The following is a 17,371-nucleotide window of genomic DNA, read 5'->3' on the forward strand; positions in this document are numbered from 1 at the left end:
GGATGAGTTTAATCATAATTAATGAATGAAATATGACCTCAAACTAACATTGTTACTGTAAAGAGTTTCATATGAAACACATCAAGAACACTTGTTATGAAAGCAACTTCCTATGGATGTTTTTACAAATACATGTATGGAATTATTTAAACTCTGCTTTTAACCTGCAAAAGATGTACCGGACATAAAATAAGATAAACTAACTGTTAGAATGAGTAATAAGATCTACTACATCCTATGTAGCTCATACGCTTTCTTCTAGTTCATGAAGTAATTGAACAGTGAGGATCTCTCTGGGCATGACTTATTCAGCAAGGTCTTCAGATCAGCATCCCTTATCTTCTCTTGGAGCTGATTCACCAGAGTCTTGGGGACTTGCTGATGCACATAATAAATGGAAGACACCAGAGAAAGAAATTCAACTAAGAAATCTTAAAATGGAAAGCTTAATGGACATATAATCTACATACCACTTTCAACCACAGAATATAAGAAGCAGAATGTGCAGCTTGTGCTTGGACATCCACAAAATCATCATCAACAAAAGTTGAGCAGGAGTCGAGAAGACACAATTCATTCTGCAGAAAGGTGCCAAAGTCATGATACAGGCCTATTGCCTCCTTGGAATGGTAGGACTCATCCCCAGAATCAGGTACAAAATTATTTATCCAGCACGTGGAAAGGAAGCGCCGATGAAGCCATAGAGCCTGTTAAAAGTCAGCACCATTGAACATCTAATTCTAAACCTTTAAGAAAATTACTGAGGTAGAAAAACCACTTGCACTCAAGACACCCAAAATCACAAAAAGGTGACAATCCGATGGGACATCAAAAGACAAAAATGATATCCTCAAATTTCAAGAATCCAAAAATCCTGTAAATAATGGATAGAGATTATTTATAAATCTCCAGCTAATCAGTGTATTACTTTAGCGAGTAATATGATGACCAATTATGAAATTAATTACAGACACAGGTCACCTACCTCTCTTCCAACATAACGTTTTATCAGTGTTTCATTCCAATCAAGCTCGTCCTGTCAAACCATGGTTGCCACATAATTAAAAACTAAATTTCTTTGCATGTCATATAAAGTCTAGGTGATACAGTAATGTCAATTACATCAGTCAATATGCAGTTCTTGTATTATAAAAGAGGTACATGCCGCATAACTTATTGTGCAGTAAGTAGTACATTGAATATTCCAATGAAAATGATAGAGTTGTCAAAACCAAGCCCCGACATAGATTACTACCATCAAGATCATGAACTGAAGTAGAAAGCAAATATGCAACAACAAAGAATTATGCAAATTCAGAACCATGACCAGTACGATCAAGTTATAGTAAGTGAAGCATATATGTGCCTAATAAATTGAGCTATGATATTTGGAGCAGCAAACTAGTTTGGAAAATTTACATGCATTATTATCTTCCAACTTACTTGCCTTTTAGTTTTCAATTAACTTTTTTTGCATAAATCATTTTCGGCCCTGAAAAAGTGTTGAGGAAGACCAAGAAAACAATGTAATTAATTGTTAAGAGACATAACGTGTGAATAATATTCCTAAGAACTTGATTTGTAACCGACCCAATGATGTTGTATAATCCATGTGGTCAATCTCATCTAGTGGGATAAGACTTGTATTGTTGTATAAACACTAATGAATTTTACAATAGAGCATACCCAAACTAGTCATTTAGTAAAATAGCATATCTCACGTATTGTTGCTTGAGTTGTTCTAAAAGAAAGTTCTAATGCTTTGTGTCATATTTCTTGAACATCTCGAACCCACGGCTCTAATAAAACTGAAAGGAAACTCTTTAATGTCTTTGCACATTCTACTACCATTTCTGCCACAGATGAGATTGAGGCTATATTTGGATATCTATTGATAGTCCAATTAAATGGAATGGAAGTGAATAAAATTCACCAGGTAATTTTCCTTCCTATTTTGAACGACCTAAAGAACACAAGTGAAAGATGAACGCATCACATGATGCCACCACAAGATCTCAGCTGCAGCAAGAACTCTGCAACAACCACAACCAGTGTATATTGTCATTCTATTTCATTGCAAAGCATACCTTCCTTTCTTTCAATTCACATAATAAGATATACTTGAAACAAAGACACTAGATCATGCACAATATATGAAATAAATCAGCATAATATATTACCTTCAAGGCTTGGACTATATTAACATTATGACCACAAGATACAGTATCTTCCAGACAACTTTGACCCTCCATAATTCTCAGTAATAGTCGCTGCAATACAATAGAAACCGTGATTGGCAAAAGAGAAAAATCCTAAGCTTGTCTAAGGACACACAACATACTGTATTTTTACTCAAAATGTTTTTATAGCATGGAAACAATAACTAGTCAGGTTAAAGAAGGAAAGCAAAACTTACTCTGCGATAATGGAAACAACAATTATCAGCGACATGCAGTGCAGCCCAACTTCTTGATTTCCTTAACTCAGACAGAACCTAAATAGGTATAGCTCAGGAGAACCATTTATTATGTCATTGACAAGCAAGTCATAAGAGGAAATAGGAATGGAACTGAATGCTCAGTTGTTGACTCAACTTCATTTTTATATTTGATATACTATAATTGAAATAAAAAATGCAACAAAAAATAACTTAAGATTTTTTTTCAGTCAAATATGCTTAGTTCATAACACTTACAACAAAAAGAAAACATCACAGAATCAAAACCTGGTCAATGGTCATGTATGAGACTAACCAGCAACGGTGATTCCATGCACGATAATTCATTTTTGATCTCTGCAAATGATGAGGTATCAAAAAGGAAAAAAATCAATATTTAATTAAAATAATGAAAATATGATGTCACAATGATGGCAAAATGGTGAAGCATATATAAATCTACAATCAAAATCATCATCTGATCTCCCCTACCCCGTCAATTTTCCTGCTTTAGGATGATGTTTGGAGATTCTTTCACATTACCAATGTATAATGGATTGAAATACCAAAAGTATTAACAAGATAATGTTGCAATAAAATATTTTATAATACGCCCTTTTATTGAGAAAAGGTCAGAACAAGGTGAAATTAAAGTAACAATTATCCTTCTCTCATGTACGAATGCCCATCAATCATACAAACATGACATAAAACAGTTCCAATTTAAACAGTATGATGTTCCCATACTGAAATTAGACCTCGGCTATTTTTTCCACCAGCTCAGATTCTTTTCCCAATATCTCTTTGAAATTTGAACAGTTTGCAGAGATTGACTTGATCACCCATCGCCTAAATAAAATACTTCTATACATTAGATTGATGTTTGCATTCCAAAGCCTCAGGAGGATCAATTAATATTCAAAATTCAAAGCTATATAAAACTAATCTAGAAAATATTCATTCTTTTAGTGATGAGGTCAAAGCCATAAGATGAATACCTATGATTCCAAGCTTGTTCGCTTTTGGGTGAATATGAGAGTACAAGTCCTGACAGCAGAAGTTCATCTACAAACATTGAGAGCTGCTGCTTCTTGGACACTATTAACTTTCTGCAATTGCACAGAAAAACTTAATAAGTTGGTAACAAAAATCGAATTCCCAGCATATTCTCTCAATAGAGGTTAACAATTCTTTTTCTTAGTACATTCATTATGAATCCTATCTTGTACGTTCCCTCATACATCACAACATTTTGTGCAACACTAAGCTTATGCTGTTGTTGACTCTTGAGCACATAACATTTAGTACCATATAGTACCGCAGGTCTTGTGACTGTGCAGTAAAATTTACTTTCATCTCAAGTGGCACATTTCTATCATAAAAAGACTATGTCATCATTTAGACATTTGAACAAAGGGAAATGATGTCAAATACACCTGTTATCATAAGTTAAAACAATTTACTGGACTCTGTCAACTTACAAGTCTTATAAATCTCAACAAAAAAAAGCATAAAAAAATCATTAATAGATAAGAGGAGAACCTGCAATTCCAAGCTGTCATAAAATCACAGCTTAGCAGCAGAAGAGACTTGCTATGTCTCAGAAGGGTACTTTCAAGATGATCACAAGAAGAGGCAGGTAAGCAAATTCCTTTACCAGATTGGTTGTCACACATTCTGTATTGTTTAAATGTAATAAAAAATGCATCTTTAGCAGCTCTATATAACGGTAGAAGAACATGAGTTGAAATTCCCAGTTTATGATCTCTGTTCCAGAAATATATGTTGTCTTGTTTGGAAGGTTCCACGGGGCTTACTACTCCATCTTCTGATTGATGGATAGCTTCATAAGATAAATTACACGAAATGTCCGATTCTTCCTTTAGCAAAGGGAATTGTGAGGGATGAATAAAGCCCAGCTCGTCACTAGATCCAAAAACATAAGGGAAAACATATTTAAAGGAGGAAACATAATATAGTTAAATCAAGCAACAAAGAAACAAGATTGACCTTAGCCCAGAGGCATTGCTTACAGGGTGTTATTCCATCATCAAGGTTATATTTTACAATTTGTTATATCATCCAGAGACTTCATATGAATGAAGCTCACAAAATTTACTAAAATAAATTAGTATTAGCTTTTATACAAATTAAAAATCTTACTATTCATCATCAGTTATGAAAACGTTAAAAACTAGAATAGAAAACAGCATATTGATTAACGGGAATGATAGAAAATTTACAAGTTTCTAAAGCAACCATCAGGGCAAGTATTATTCAAGTTTGTGGGCAAGAAATCACTAAACCTTACATTAGAGCATCAGATTCAAGGATATCCTCCAACTGGCGTAACAGATCCATAGCCTCGACTTTAGAGTCAGACTCTTCACTCATATCTGTTGACCTGTATCAAGCCAAAGGTGCTGACTTCAAGCAAAACAAAAAAAGGTTGTAATCAATTGTCAAATCAATCTTATTAAATACTAAATGAGGAACAAAGTCATTACATCACAAAAAATAAGTCTTCACACGAAAGAAGGAAAATCACTGACTATCGCTAATACATTTCATTTAACTAAAGTATTAGTTACAAATAGCCTCAAACTCACAGAAACTATTTACAAAACCAAAAACAAGGCAACTTAAGCGCACACGACTTGCACATCCCTCTATTTCTCATACACGAAACCCATTTTATACACTACAGCAGCATGGTCTTACGGGAATTTTCACAAACAGGTCACGGGCACTACAAATTCAGACTTGTTTGAGCAAGACCCAGATGAAATTATGAGCACGTGAAGTTGTTTCGGTTTCAAAAACAAAAAGAAAAGAGTCATTTTTCTTCTGGGTATCACAAACTTGCAGGTTCCTTTGGGAATAAAAGGGTTACCATTATCATTAAAATAGCTGACAAATAAAGCAAATTGAAAAGCAGTGATGCAATTGCAAAGAGAGAAAGATAAGAAATGAATCAAAGTTCAGTTTGAAAAAATTACCTTTCCCACCCTGATTGCTGTTCCTCAACAACTTGGCCAAAAGTCATACGAACTCACCATACCTGAATTAATCTAATAATAATTATCTAATCATTGTTTTCATTGTGCTTTTTTAAAAGAGGAGATTAACTTTAATATTTGATAAGTGTATCAATATATTTAAATAAAAAATATTTTAAATATAATTCATATTGGTAAAAAAAAAAGTTACATACAATTGTACTCCAACACATTAACTTAAAATTAGAATTCTTTTTCATAAATTTAGTCTACAAACTTAAAAAATAAATAAATATAATTATATAAATTAAGTTAATATTTATATTATTTAATATATTTTAACTTAAATATAAGTTTCAAACATCAAATAACATGTAAAAAAAAATTACCATATTTAAATTAATAGCATTGTATTTATATATTTTTTAAATTGAGAAACTAAAATATATTAAAATTTTAAATAAAAAAAATCATTTTTACATTTGAACTAAAAATATATTTAAATCATATATTTTTAAAAAAATATTATAAAAAACTAGCGAAAAGATATTAAACTAAATTTTTTTGTAACATCGTCAAATAAAAGTAAAAGACGAATTAAATATATTTATACAATATATACAAAATACTAATTTTAAACTCTAATAATATTTCATTTATATATAACTCTTTGTATTTACTATTAATCCTATACTATATTTTTATAATAATTTTATTCAAATTTAAAATAAAATAAATAACTTATTTTTAAATAGACACACTATATTTAAAATAAAGAAAAAAATAAATTAGGAAAAACACAATATAATATGAAAAATATTTTTAAAAATAAAAATAAAACCAACCATCAATAGTAATACTTTAAAATATAATTCTAAAATAGTAAAATGGAAATTTTGAATAATATAATAGTTAAAAATAAATTATATAATGTAAAAGTACCAACATAATAATATTATTATTATTAATCAAGTTAGTTTATATTATTTTGAGTAATTTATTGTTTAAATATGTTTTTAATTCTTCAAGTATTATAATTTTTAGACACAATATCAAATGAGATATGGGTCTTTCATCTTTATATAGTGTTCTATTTTCTCATTTTTATCCAACGTGTGTAAGAACCGAGAATTTTAAAGATTTTGGAGTGGACAGGTGTGTGGAAATAATGTGACCGAATGATTTATATTAAAATAATATTACTATATAAATGAAAATTTCAAATGTTCGTCCCATTTTCTGATACAATCATTTCTCTCCAAATCTTCTTCTCTTTTCTTTTCTCCTCCTCTCTCTAAAATTACTCACTGTTGGTTCATCTGATTAGTGATCAGAACCTCCCTAGACGATCATGAGATCAAGGGCTTCCTCTTCCACCAATCAATTTCGTGTTTAGAGTCGGTAAGTTTGTCTCTCTTTGATTCTTGAAATTACTGCAATTTCTGGTACATGCAAGCACTGTTCAGTTTTGCATGTGTTCATCGATTCTTCATCTGGGTTCTGATTTTGTTTTTGGGTTTGGTGGTTGGTTTCCTTTCACCAATCCAAAGTCTGTAGGCTGTCCTAGGATTATTTGCGGTTTAGCAAAACTGTTGAGAGGTTTAAATTTGTCAAGTTGCTTTGAGGTAAGGGAAGCTAGTTAATTTAATTGTTTGGTTGATGATTCTGCATGTGTGTGAAATTAAATGATTTGATGTTCGGTGATCCTTGTGTGGACTGTTATATGCTATGTTCATGAGGTTTGGGTTTCTGCAGAATTTTGGTTCAATGGTCGAGTGAATTGTGAGGAAGTTTGATGGTGAAATTAGGGAATTTGTGTTCGGTATTAGGTCGGTGGTCGGTCTCCTAGTCGTACTCAGTTTTGTATTAGCGTTTGTTATTAGTCGTACTTGGTTCTGTATTAACGTTCGTTACTAGCCGTACTTAACTGAGTTATGCTTCCGTAGGGCTTCAGTTAATGACCGATCGGTCTTGTACTAGTATTTTGTTTTAGTCATAGCGATCGGTCTTAGTGAGGAGTGTGGTCTCTTAGTAGCGATCGGTCTTAGTGGGTTGTGGGATCTCTTAGTAGCGATCGGTCTTAGTGGGTTATATGGTCTCTTAGTAGCGCTCGGTCTAGTGCTCGACCTCGTACTTGTATTCGGTCTTAACTGCGTTTGGCCTCTCATGGGTCTTACCTGTTAATGACCGTTCGATGATATTTTAGTAATCAGTATCAACTCTAAGTGTTCGGCCTAAGCTATAGGTGTTCGGCCTAAGTCATAAGCGTTCGGTCTAAACTTAATACTTGGTATGGTGGTAGTATTTGGTCATGCTGTGGTACTCGAAATCCTCTAGTTGTCGGTCAGTAATAGTGCTCGGCCTTCTCTTCAGCTGTATCTATTATTGATCGTTCGGTCCTGTTCTTTAGGTAGTGAGAGAACGATCGCTCTCCAACATTCACAGGGTGTTCGGTCTTGTTCTTATATGTTAGTGATTTCTGTTTGGCCTATGTTTACAGTTATTCCAGTGTGTTGTTTTAATTAATTGATCCAATTGCTTTGATGGCTTATGTATGCATTATCATAATGGTGTAAAAAGGAAAAGTAAGGTATGATGTTCCAGCTGGTATGAAAGAGAATTCCAAGGAGGAATGTCTCAGTGATTGGTTATCAATGTGGTGGTAAAATATGAATATGAACAGCGAAATCCACGACGTTCATCCTAACATTCTAATGATTATCAAGTCTTAAGTAGAGATGGGTAAGTCATGTCGTGAGAATAGCAGGAGGCCCTAGTCTAAGGGGGGACACCTTAGGTGAGGGATAACGGCCTAACCTCGTGCGACAGCTGATGGGTTTCCAGATACTACACCAACGAGTGCACGAACGGTTAAAGCTACATATTCATACAATCCGGATGGTCAAGTCAAGTATTCGGTCATTGCCTGTAATGTATGGTTGGTCATTGCATGCTTGAAATGCTGTTGACACATGCTTATGTATTTGTTTAATTTGCATGATAACTGTAATCAATTAAATTACTCTAGCTTACCCTTGCTTTTGTGTGGCCTGTCTTTGTATGTTGTTTCTCTTTTGCGATGATCACCTTAATGGTGTGAGCTTAGGGATACAGCCTTTTCAGTTGGAGCAGCTGAAGGGGGGAAGTGAAGCTGATAGTATAGGTAGTTATTTTTGTTCTTCAGGTGAAATTTTTATTCACCAAATCTATAATTTTGTTTTATCATTATGCATGTAATGTTTCATTTTAGTAAGTTTTATATTACTAAATTTGAGATGTTACAAGGTGGGAACTTAGACTCATGCTTGGTTTCCCAACAATTAGCACCATAAAAGTTTGATACAACTAACTCTCGAAGAAAACTATTTGCTGAAAAGTTATATATTCTCTTAAATAAAGATTGGCGTTGAAAACTTTAGACATGGGTTTCTCAAAACAAATTTTTATACAAACTATTTTTAAGCTTCATTTTTAAGGGAACCTCAAATAAAAGGTGAAAACAATGAGTAACTCATCCCTCAAATTTCTCTGTACCTCAAAGAAAGTGGTCTCAACTACTACCCAATAGAATAGGACACCAAAGCAAGATAAGTGATAATGATACTTTCACAACATTTCTTTTACAATATTTTAACACCATCTACGTGTCATTCTGTGATTGGTCCATATTGGTGTTTATGATTATTATTATTGATTGTGGAGTAATTCTGGACCAATCACAGAATGACACGTAGATGATGTTAAAATGTTGTAAACAAAATGTTGTCAAAATATCATTGTCCGCAAGATAAGTTCCAATCACTATTCCTGTTGCAAATATCTTTGGTAGCTTCCAATCACTATTTGGGACTATTCCTGTTGCAACCTAGTTCAAAATTAAAATGTTATTATTTCGTACTATATTCAAGCTAGAATTTTATAACTTTTTGCAACATTTACTCTCTTCATTGAGAAAATAAAAAGTCGTGGGATGCTCTACAACCAAAAGAAAAGATGAATCACACATTTTGTTTTTTTCTCGTAACTTTATGATGCATTTATCTCTTATATTACATTGTCATAAACTGGAAAAAAAATGATGAGTATAGTTTTTATCTATTGCTTGAGTAAGTAGATACGGAAGAAAAGGAAAGTGGAAAAGACCATGAAGGATGGAAAATCATACTCCCAAATTAATGCTAGGAGAGTAAAACCAACCTGCAAAAGGGTTTGGTTTGATAAGTTTGAAGTGCGATTTAGGGTTCAACGGTTAGGAACCCTGTGAAGATGAAGCTTGCAATGATGTTGCGATTTGCGTGGATGGGTTTCTTCTCTGGAGCGCGATTTAGGGTTGCTGCATTGGGTTTTATCGCGGTTGGCGACGGTGGCTTGCGTGAGAGGTTGGTGGCGGTGGCTTGCACGAGGACGGAGTTGAAAAGGATAGTGGTGGTGGAGGAGGAGGAGGATGAGGAGAGGGTGGTGAAGGAAGGAAACTTTCAATTTCAGAAACGTGGCATCAAACATGGCACACCATTAGCCAGCTCATTGAAATTTTACTTTTATTGCACAACATTACTAATCTTTCAAAGTTTCCGTAAGAATCAAATATTGAAAAGTAATTTAGTATTCATTGGAAGACGACTCAAGGTTACTTTAGCATTGTCTATTTTCTTGAATATTACTTGACAATACTGAAGTTGCCTTGAAAAATAGTATTAGTTTGATAGTTTCAACGACAGCGTATCAATTACCAAAGTGATATGGTAGGTTACCATACCAAGCCTAGAATTTATCAATCAAGTGTCACATTCCCACTTAAAATAAAAAGTTTCAGTTCAATAAAATCACACAACAATTTCACCAATATCATTAATGTAACATCCCAAAAATTTACCCTTAAAAATTCAAAAATTAAATAAGGTAATAATACATTTACGGTGACACCCCGTAACCTCATACACAAATCTATACATAAGTTTTAAGTTCAGAGTTAACTGCAAAGATAACATTGAATCATTCTAATTTGGTCTTCCATCTCTTCCTTCATTTGCACAGGATCACGCGACAATTCTTCATCTGCTCCCGTATAACAAATACGTTATACGATCATCGCAAAAATATGATTTTTCCGATACATGCACAAATAAGTAAGGGTGAGCTAACATGCAACACAACATTTATAAAACATGCAAAATTTCTTTAATATAGGCATCATATAAAATTTATGACAGACATACTCATATACCATCATACCATAAATCTCATAAGACACTCGAACCACAATCCCGATAAACACCACAATATTCACTAAACATTCATCCGGATGATACGTTGATGAGCGGTCACGGGAGGTTATGCACTTGTGATGACTTTTACTTTTTCTTACAAATACACTTCCAAAATACTTCATACCATTCACAAGGTTAGTCCCCTCACTATGCCCAAAACCCCCAGGACCTCCTGCCCCTCTCACCACATAACTCATCCTTCTCTACATGAGACTGGATGATTATTAGAGTATTAGGATAACCTCCAACTGCGGGACCCTCAACATCAACATATACACTAATATCATAATATTACACAATCGCTCCATGAGATTCATACCATACTCCTATTCCTCAACTCACATTACATCATTACAAAATCTCCCTACAATACACATAATTTAATTCAAACTCAAAATCTAACACCATAAAAATAATATTAGAATGAGCACTATTCACCAAACTCTTTTGAACGAACGTTACTGGACGGACGCTACTGGACGAAATCTACTCACTAATATAAGACCAACACCACTTGGACGAACGCTATGGGATCTAACCCAATCTGGCCGAACGTTCTATATTGATCACTATATAAACGAACGCCATCTGATCGGACGCTATCTGCCGAACGCTACTATGCTCTTTATGACGGACGCTATGAGGTTCAATAGGCCGAACGCTAAAACCGAGTACCCACAATTCGACCGAACAGTACAACCGAACGTCTCACTTGATTAAACACTATTCAACCAAACGCTAAAATCGAGTACTTAGACCGAACGCTAAAATATCGAACACCATATTACATTGCACACTATTTAGACGAGCGCTCAAGGATCGAACAACATCAAGCCTAACACTGCCTAAGGCGTGTACTATAACTCATCGAGAACGACCGTTCCATAAGAACGATCACCAGAAAACATCACCGAGATTGGACATTCACTAATTTCATAACACTAACATGACCGAACCTTCACTAACACATAATATGACTAACACATTAAATTGAAGTCTGAGACTATCAGATTAAGACCGAACGCTTTAAGTCACTGATCACATAATACTGCCGAACGCTCAAGATCCAAACTTAAGAATAAGCAACTTATGGCCGAACGCAAAACCAAACGCTCAATTTTGACGAACGCTTATTAAACCATCAGCCGATCGAACACTACTAAACCAGCGAATGAACGAACGCTACTAACCAACACGAGAGCGATCGCTACTAAACCATAACTTGAGCGATCGTCATTTAGACCAATGACCGGACGTTATTAATATCGTCCCCTAAAACCGAACGCTCTCCAGACAAGGACGAACACTCTCCATACAGGGACGAACGCTAAATGCCTAAGCCACAACATGATTAAGACCGAACGCTACTACCAAGAACGAACGTATTTTCTGAACATCATTTGACTGGATACTATTTGCGCGAACGCTAGAAAATCATACTCTAAAGGTCGAACGCTGAATACAATTCCATATTGACCGAACGCTAATAATCTAAACCTCAGGACACCTGATCCAGATCGAACGCTATAAATCACTAATACACTAAGGCCGAACGTACACTAATACATCAAAACCGAACGTCCAAGATTCAAACCTAAGAATACCAGCTTAAGGATGAACGCTCACTAACACAATTAAACCAAGGTCGAACGTTACACTCAAAATGAAGGACGAATGCTAACGCTCGCCTCATACGAAATCGAACGTTCGAAATAACAATTATGGACGAACACTCAAAATAAAAATCATGGACGAACGCCCAATATAACCGTTATGACCGAACGCCCAATATAACACTTATGGACGAACGCTTACTATAATACTTAAGGACGAACGCTCACAATAACACTTAAGGACGAACACTCACTATAACACTTATGGACGAACGCTCACTATAACACATAAGGACGAACGCTCAAATAACACTTATGAACGAACGCTCACTATAACACTTAAGGACGAACGCTCAAATAACACTTATGGACGAACGCTCACTATAACACTTAAAGACGAACGCTCACTATAATACATAAGGACGAACGCTCAAATAACACTTATGGACGAACGCTCACTATAACACTTAAGGACGAACGCTCAAATAACACTTAAGGACGAACGCTCACTATAACACTTATGGACGAACGCTCACTATAACACATAAGGACGAACGCTCAAATAACACTTATGGACGAACGCTCACTATAACACTTAAGGACGAACGATCAAATAACACTTATGGACGAATGCTCACTATAACACTTAAAGACGAACGCTCACTATAATACATAAGGACGAACGCTCAAATAACACTTATGGACGAACGCTCACTATAACACTTAAGGACGAACGCTCAAATAACACTTAAGGACGAACGCTCAAATAACACTAATGGACGAACGCTCAATATACTTTGGCCGACCACTATTTGGTCGAGGAAGAATTGGATGAACGTCCAATTTTGACTCAGCAAAATTGGACGAGCGTGCATTCTGCAGAATTTTGCAGAATCGTACAGAATGCAGAGAAAACCCAGAAACCCCTATCTTCATCCCCTTCTTTCCAAATTTTACCCAGATTTGCAGCAACCACAACATATCTCAAAAATCAAAGAAATAAATCAAACTCCCCTTACCTGGTTTTTCTCCAAGCACAACCATCCTACAGCCAAGAACTCTGCCCCGATCGGAACGACGAAAACGTTCGGTTGAAATGAAGCCCTCTACTCCAAGGAGGCCATGGTAGCATCAGAATAGAATTTCTACGGTTCAAGGTGCTGGAATCTTAGAGAGAAGCGAGAGAATTTTGGAATGAAGTTTTAGAGAGAGAAAGAATGTGTTTTGAAAATGAATGTCGGCCCTCTCCTTTGCTAAGCTTCCCTAATAATGCACCTCCAATTATTGCATTCTAATAATGCAATGGGTGGGTGACTGCCGTGTCCCCACTCTTCTCTTAAAATATAGGTCTTTACAATTAATGGAATCAAACTCAATTTTCCAGCTCGAGCATCAATTCGATTAATTACTTCAAGCATGTACAAACACCATTCTAAAACAAATCGATCTAGTAAATTTATCATCATTCATTATCATACATATCACAATACATCAAACCTTAATAAGAATTAAGTTTAAAACTAGTTTCCCTTACCTTGGTTAAATAGTCCTTTAATTCATAGTTGTTTTTTAGAGTTTTATTTCTTACATATGCTTTAACTAGCTACATAGACAATAGATCACAACTCTAAGCATATTTTTACGATCTCAACAAAATAAAGATTCACTTTGAACTATTTTAAGTCACATGCATGGGTTTTAGAACCATTTGTGTCTTTAAATGCTAAACTAACTAAAAATAGAGAAAAAAGGGAACTTACGTACGTTGTTTAAGATTTTGCTTCGTTATTTTGCTTAAGATTCTAATCGGCTAGAAATATAGACCTCTCCGTCTTGAATCCACTTGTAATCTCTAATCGTCAAACAAATGAGAACAAATACAGACAGAAGATTAGAGAAAAGATAAAGAAAGTTTTAGAAAATCTTTATATGTGAAGATAGTGATTTTTATATAACAAATTTCAATTATTATAAATCTATTTATAATTTAAATATGTTATTATTGAAATATTATTGTCTTTTCCTTTTATAAAAGTACCACTTAAGTATTTTTTAGGTTGTAACGTTATCTGTTAATTTGACAAAAATACTAAAATTGTTATATTGATTATTCTAAAAGAAAAATAAAACTAATTTAAGAACATTTGAACTGTAAAATACAATTAAAAAAATATATTATGAATAAGTCTATTTAACATTTTTTTTCTATTTTCACAATTCATCTCTTCATTCTTTCTCATATTTTTTTTTTCATTATTTGAATTTTAGCTCTTCTTTCTATTAATTTGAATATTTATGTCCTGATTTCATTATCTTTTTTACCCATTAAAGCATTTTTCATTAATTTAAAATAGCCTTTCCTTTTTATATGTGTTTGATTATTGACCCAAATTTTTTCTTTGAACAATGATTTATTATATGCAAAATGCTCTATAAATACAATTATTCATTCATTCGTGCATAAATTTCAAATAAATGTCCATGCTCACTTTTTTTTTTCTTTCTATCGACAATTAATATGTTCTAAAATGAAATTATTAAAGAACAGGTTCTTTCGTATCGCTTACTATAACTCTTTCCATTTTTTGTGGAGGTTGAACTATATATAGCAATCATCAACATATGTATTTATTTTTACCACACATTTGATTATTTATTCTGAAAAAGTGAGATTCTAATCTTTTGTAACTCTTTTATATTCTTTCTTTCGTCTCTTTACACAATTATCGTTCTCCACAAAAAAATATGTGTATTTTTTTAGATTTTTTTTTCAAATTTAATAACAATAAGATAAAAAAGATATTATTATTATTATTACTATTATTATTATTATTATTATTATTATTATTATTATTACGAGTATGTTAATATTTTGGAATTAAATCATTTTAAACCGTGAAAATTACTATTGTTTTTTATTTTCAATAATTTCATATTTTATCTTAATTTCTAACAAAAAAATTTCATTTTAAAAAAAAATATTATAACTACGCTATTAACTTTAGTTTAAAATTAAGTGAATGTTATTTTTATATTAATTTAACTTATTTATGACAAATATTTTAATTTGTTTAATCAAGTAAGAGCGTAAGAAATAATGTCTTTAGAGACTTCACTCCAACCATGGTGTTCATATAAAAAAATAAAATATTTAGTTACATAAATAAAATAAAAAAATGTAGAATTTTCGCAACCACAAAATGAAAAATAGGATAAAAATGGAAACTCAAGAGAACGAACGAGATAGTTAGTGAAAGGGAAACACATAGCAACATCAACGGCTACCAACTCGTGGTCCCTTCACTTTCAACTCTTAATTCATTTTTGTCATTTTTCAATCTCACACCCCACCCACAAGATTACGTAATATCTAAAATTAGATATATAAATTAGAATTTCAATTATTTAGCTCTATTTTTTTAATTTTTCAAAACTAATCTTATTATTTTCTTGATAAAAAAATACTAATGAAGTAAAGATTAAATAAAAATCATTGTAATATATATAAAATGTTTAATTAAATTAAGTTTTTCTCTTCTTTTATATTTTGAATCCCTCAAGTTTTTATAATAGTTTGTTGGAGATCTTGTAAACCTAAAATTAGGCAAAATTACAATAATTAAATCGGTAAATCTCGACGAATTAATTTTATAAGATTGAGTTAAACTTAAAATTTATTTTTTAAATAATATTAGAATTATTTAAAATTTATTTTAACAAATTTTTTTTATTGAATTTATCGTATCACTGTATTATCAACCTACTATCATTTAATCTCACATTCAATATATATATGTTTTAGTGTAAGGGATGTGTAAAGATTTCACGTCAAAATATATATATATATATATATATATATATATATATATATATATATATATATATATATATATATATATATATATATATATATAAAACGATTATATTTTCTCAAAAAGATACAGAACTTTAGGTTAAGTAAGGTTATTTTGAAAGAATTGTTAAAGTATATGTTTTGTACAAGTTAATGTTATGATTTTCTATTAAGTTGGATTGAAACTTATACTTGTTTGCATTGTTTATTTCATAGTATGTATAGATTTAAAACTTTGAATGTTTAGAGAAATTTGAACAGTTGAAAACTTGTTAAGAAGGTTAGAATTAGTTATTTAATTATATATGTCCATACGAAATTTGTATTAAACATTATTGATTAGATACTTAAACTTTATTGTGGTGTAATCAATTTTAGTGATAAATAACTATTACATTTGTTTATATTTATGTGTTATTTAGTAGGTTTAATGAACAACCCTTTCTTTTGGAAATGAAACTAATAACATGAAAATACATTACATATATAAATTAAATTATATCTTTGACACAAAATTTCATTAGTATCAAATATATTTTTTTATAACAACTTTCTATACTAATTATAATTTATCAGGTATAAAAAAGAGAATAGTGACATAATTATAAATAATATAACACTTTTTATAGTAATTGTAATTATAACAAATAGAAAATAAGCACAGTAATATTTTTATAATAAAGTGATATAGAAAGTAAATACAATAACATTTTTGTAAAGAAAAAAGAAACTTTTTATATTAATTAATTATAATCCTAATAAAAAGTTGACACAGTGAAATAATTGTAATAAATAAATAAAAACTTTCCATAAAGGTATCGCGAGGGTTTCATTATGGTTATTGATTTGCGATTTAGGGTTTTGTGTGGTGGTTGGAAGCGTGAAAATCGTGGTGCAATTATGGTAGTGCAAAGATAGGGTTCTTCTACTCCTTCATGGAGTTTTAGATTCACGTTTTACAGCAAATCATTTGGAATGACAACTTTCATTTTGTTGTTTACATTAAAATAAAATTTCTTTCTTAAAATAAATTATTGAATTTTATTAGTATATAAATAAATAAAAAAACCCGATCACGACATTTTCAATTAAATGTTTTTTTTTTCATAAAATTAGTCATTGAGAATAAATACTACATATATTTTTTATCCAATTTGACATCAAAAGGTGATTTCTTGTGAGTAAAAAACTCAAATTCGTTC

General features: G+C 32.2%; 1 protein-coding gene across 5 annotated transcripts; it reads right to left on the reverse strand.

Moving 5' to 3' along the window:
• Positions 1 to 7: 7 nt before the first annotated feature.
• Positions 8 to 5,520, reverse strand: LOC108346305 (uncharacterized). 5 transcript variants are annotated; one of them, XM_017585347.2, is made up of 11 exons: positions 5,437 to 5,520; positions 4,749 to 4,860; positions 3,980 to 4,363; positions 3,436 to 3,546; positions 3,196 to 3,286; positions 2,726 to 2,794; positions 2,417 to 2,494; positions 2,181 to 2,270; positions 986 to 1,036; positions 471 to 707; positions 8 to 378 (listed from the first exon to the last, which is right to left on the reverse strand). In XM_017585347.2, exons 2-11 carry the CDS (start codon positions 4,829 to 4,831, stop codon positions 259 to 261), a joined length of 1,314 nt encoding a protein of 437 aa, XP_017440836.1. In that variant the 5' UTR covers positions 4,832 to 4,860; positions 5,437 to 5,520; the 3' UTR covers positions 8 to 258. The 5 variants fall into 5 exon arrangements, with proteins under 5 accessions (XP_017440836.1, XP_017440835.1, XP_017440838.1 ...); XM_017585346.2 differs by having other exon boundaries at positions 4,749 to 4,864; positions 5,437 to 5,509; XM_017585349.2 differs by lacking the exon at positions 5,437 to 5,520 and adding an exon at positions 5,331 to 5,358.
• Positions 5,521 to 17,371: the final 11,851 nt, after the last annotated feature.

The sequence above is a fragment of the Vigna angularis genome, chromosome 9, assembly GCF_016808095.1.
Source record: "Vigna angularis cultivar LongXiaoDou No.4 chromosome 9, ASM1680809v1, whole genome shotgun sequence".
NCBI lineage: Eukaryota > Viridiplantae > Streptophyta > Magnoliopsida > Fabales > Fabaceae > Vigna > Vigna angularis.

Excerpts from the sequence above, each read along its gene's own strand:
- LOC108346305 (XM_017585347.2), bottom strand. The coding sequence starts at position 4,831 with ATGAGTGAAGAGTCTGACTCTAAAGTCGAGGCTATGGATCTGTTACGC. Across the intron at positions 3,287-3,435 it reads GAACAAGCTTGGAATCATAG|GCGATGGGTGATCAAGTCAA; the intron begins GTATTCATCTTA and ends TATTTTATTTAG. Across the intron at positions 2,495-2,725 it reads CATACATGACCATTGACCAG|GTTCTGTCTGAGTTAAGGAA; the intron begins GTTTTGATTCTG and ends ATACCTATTTAG.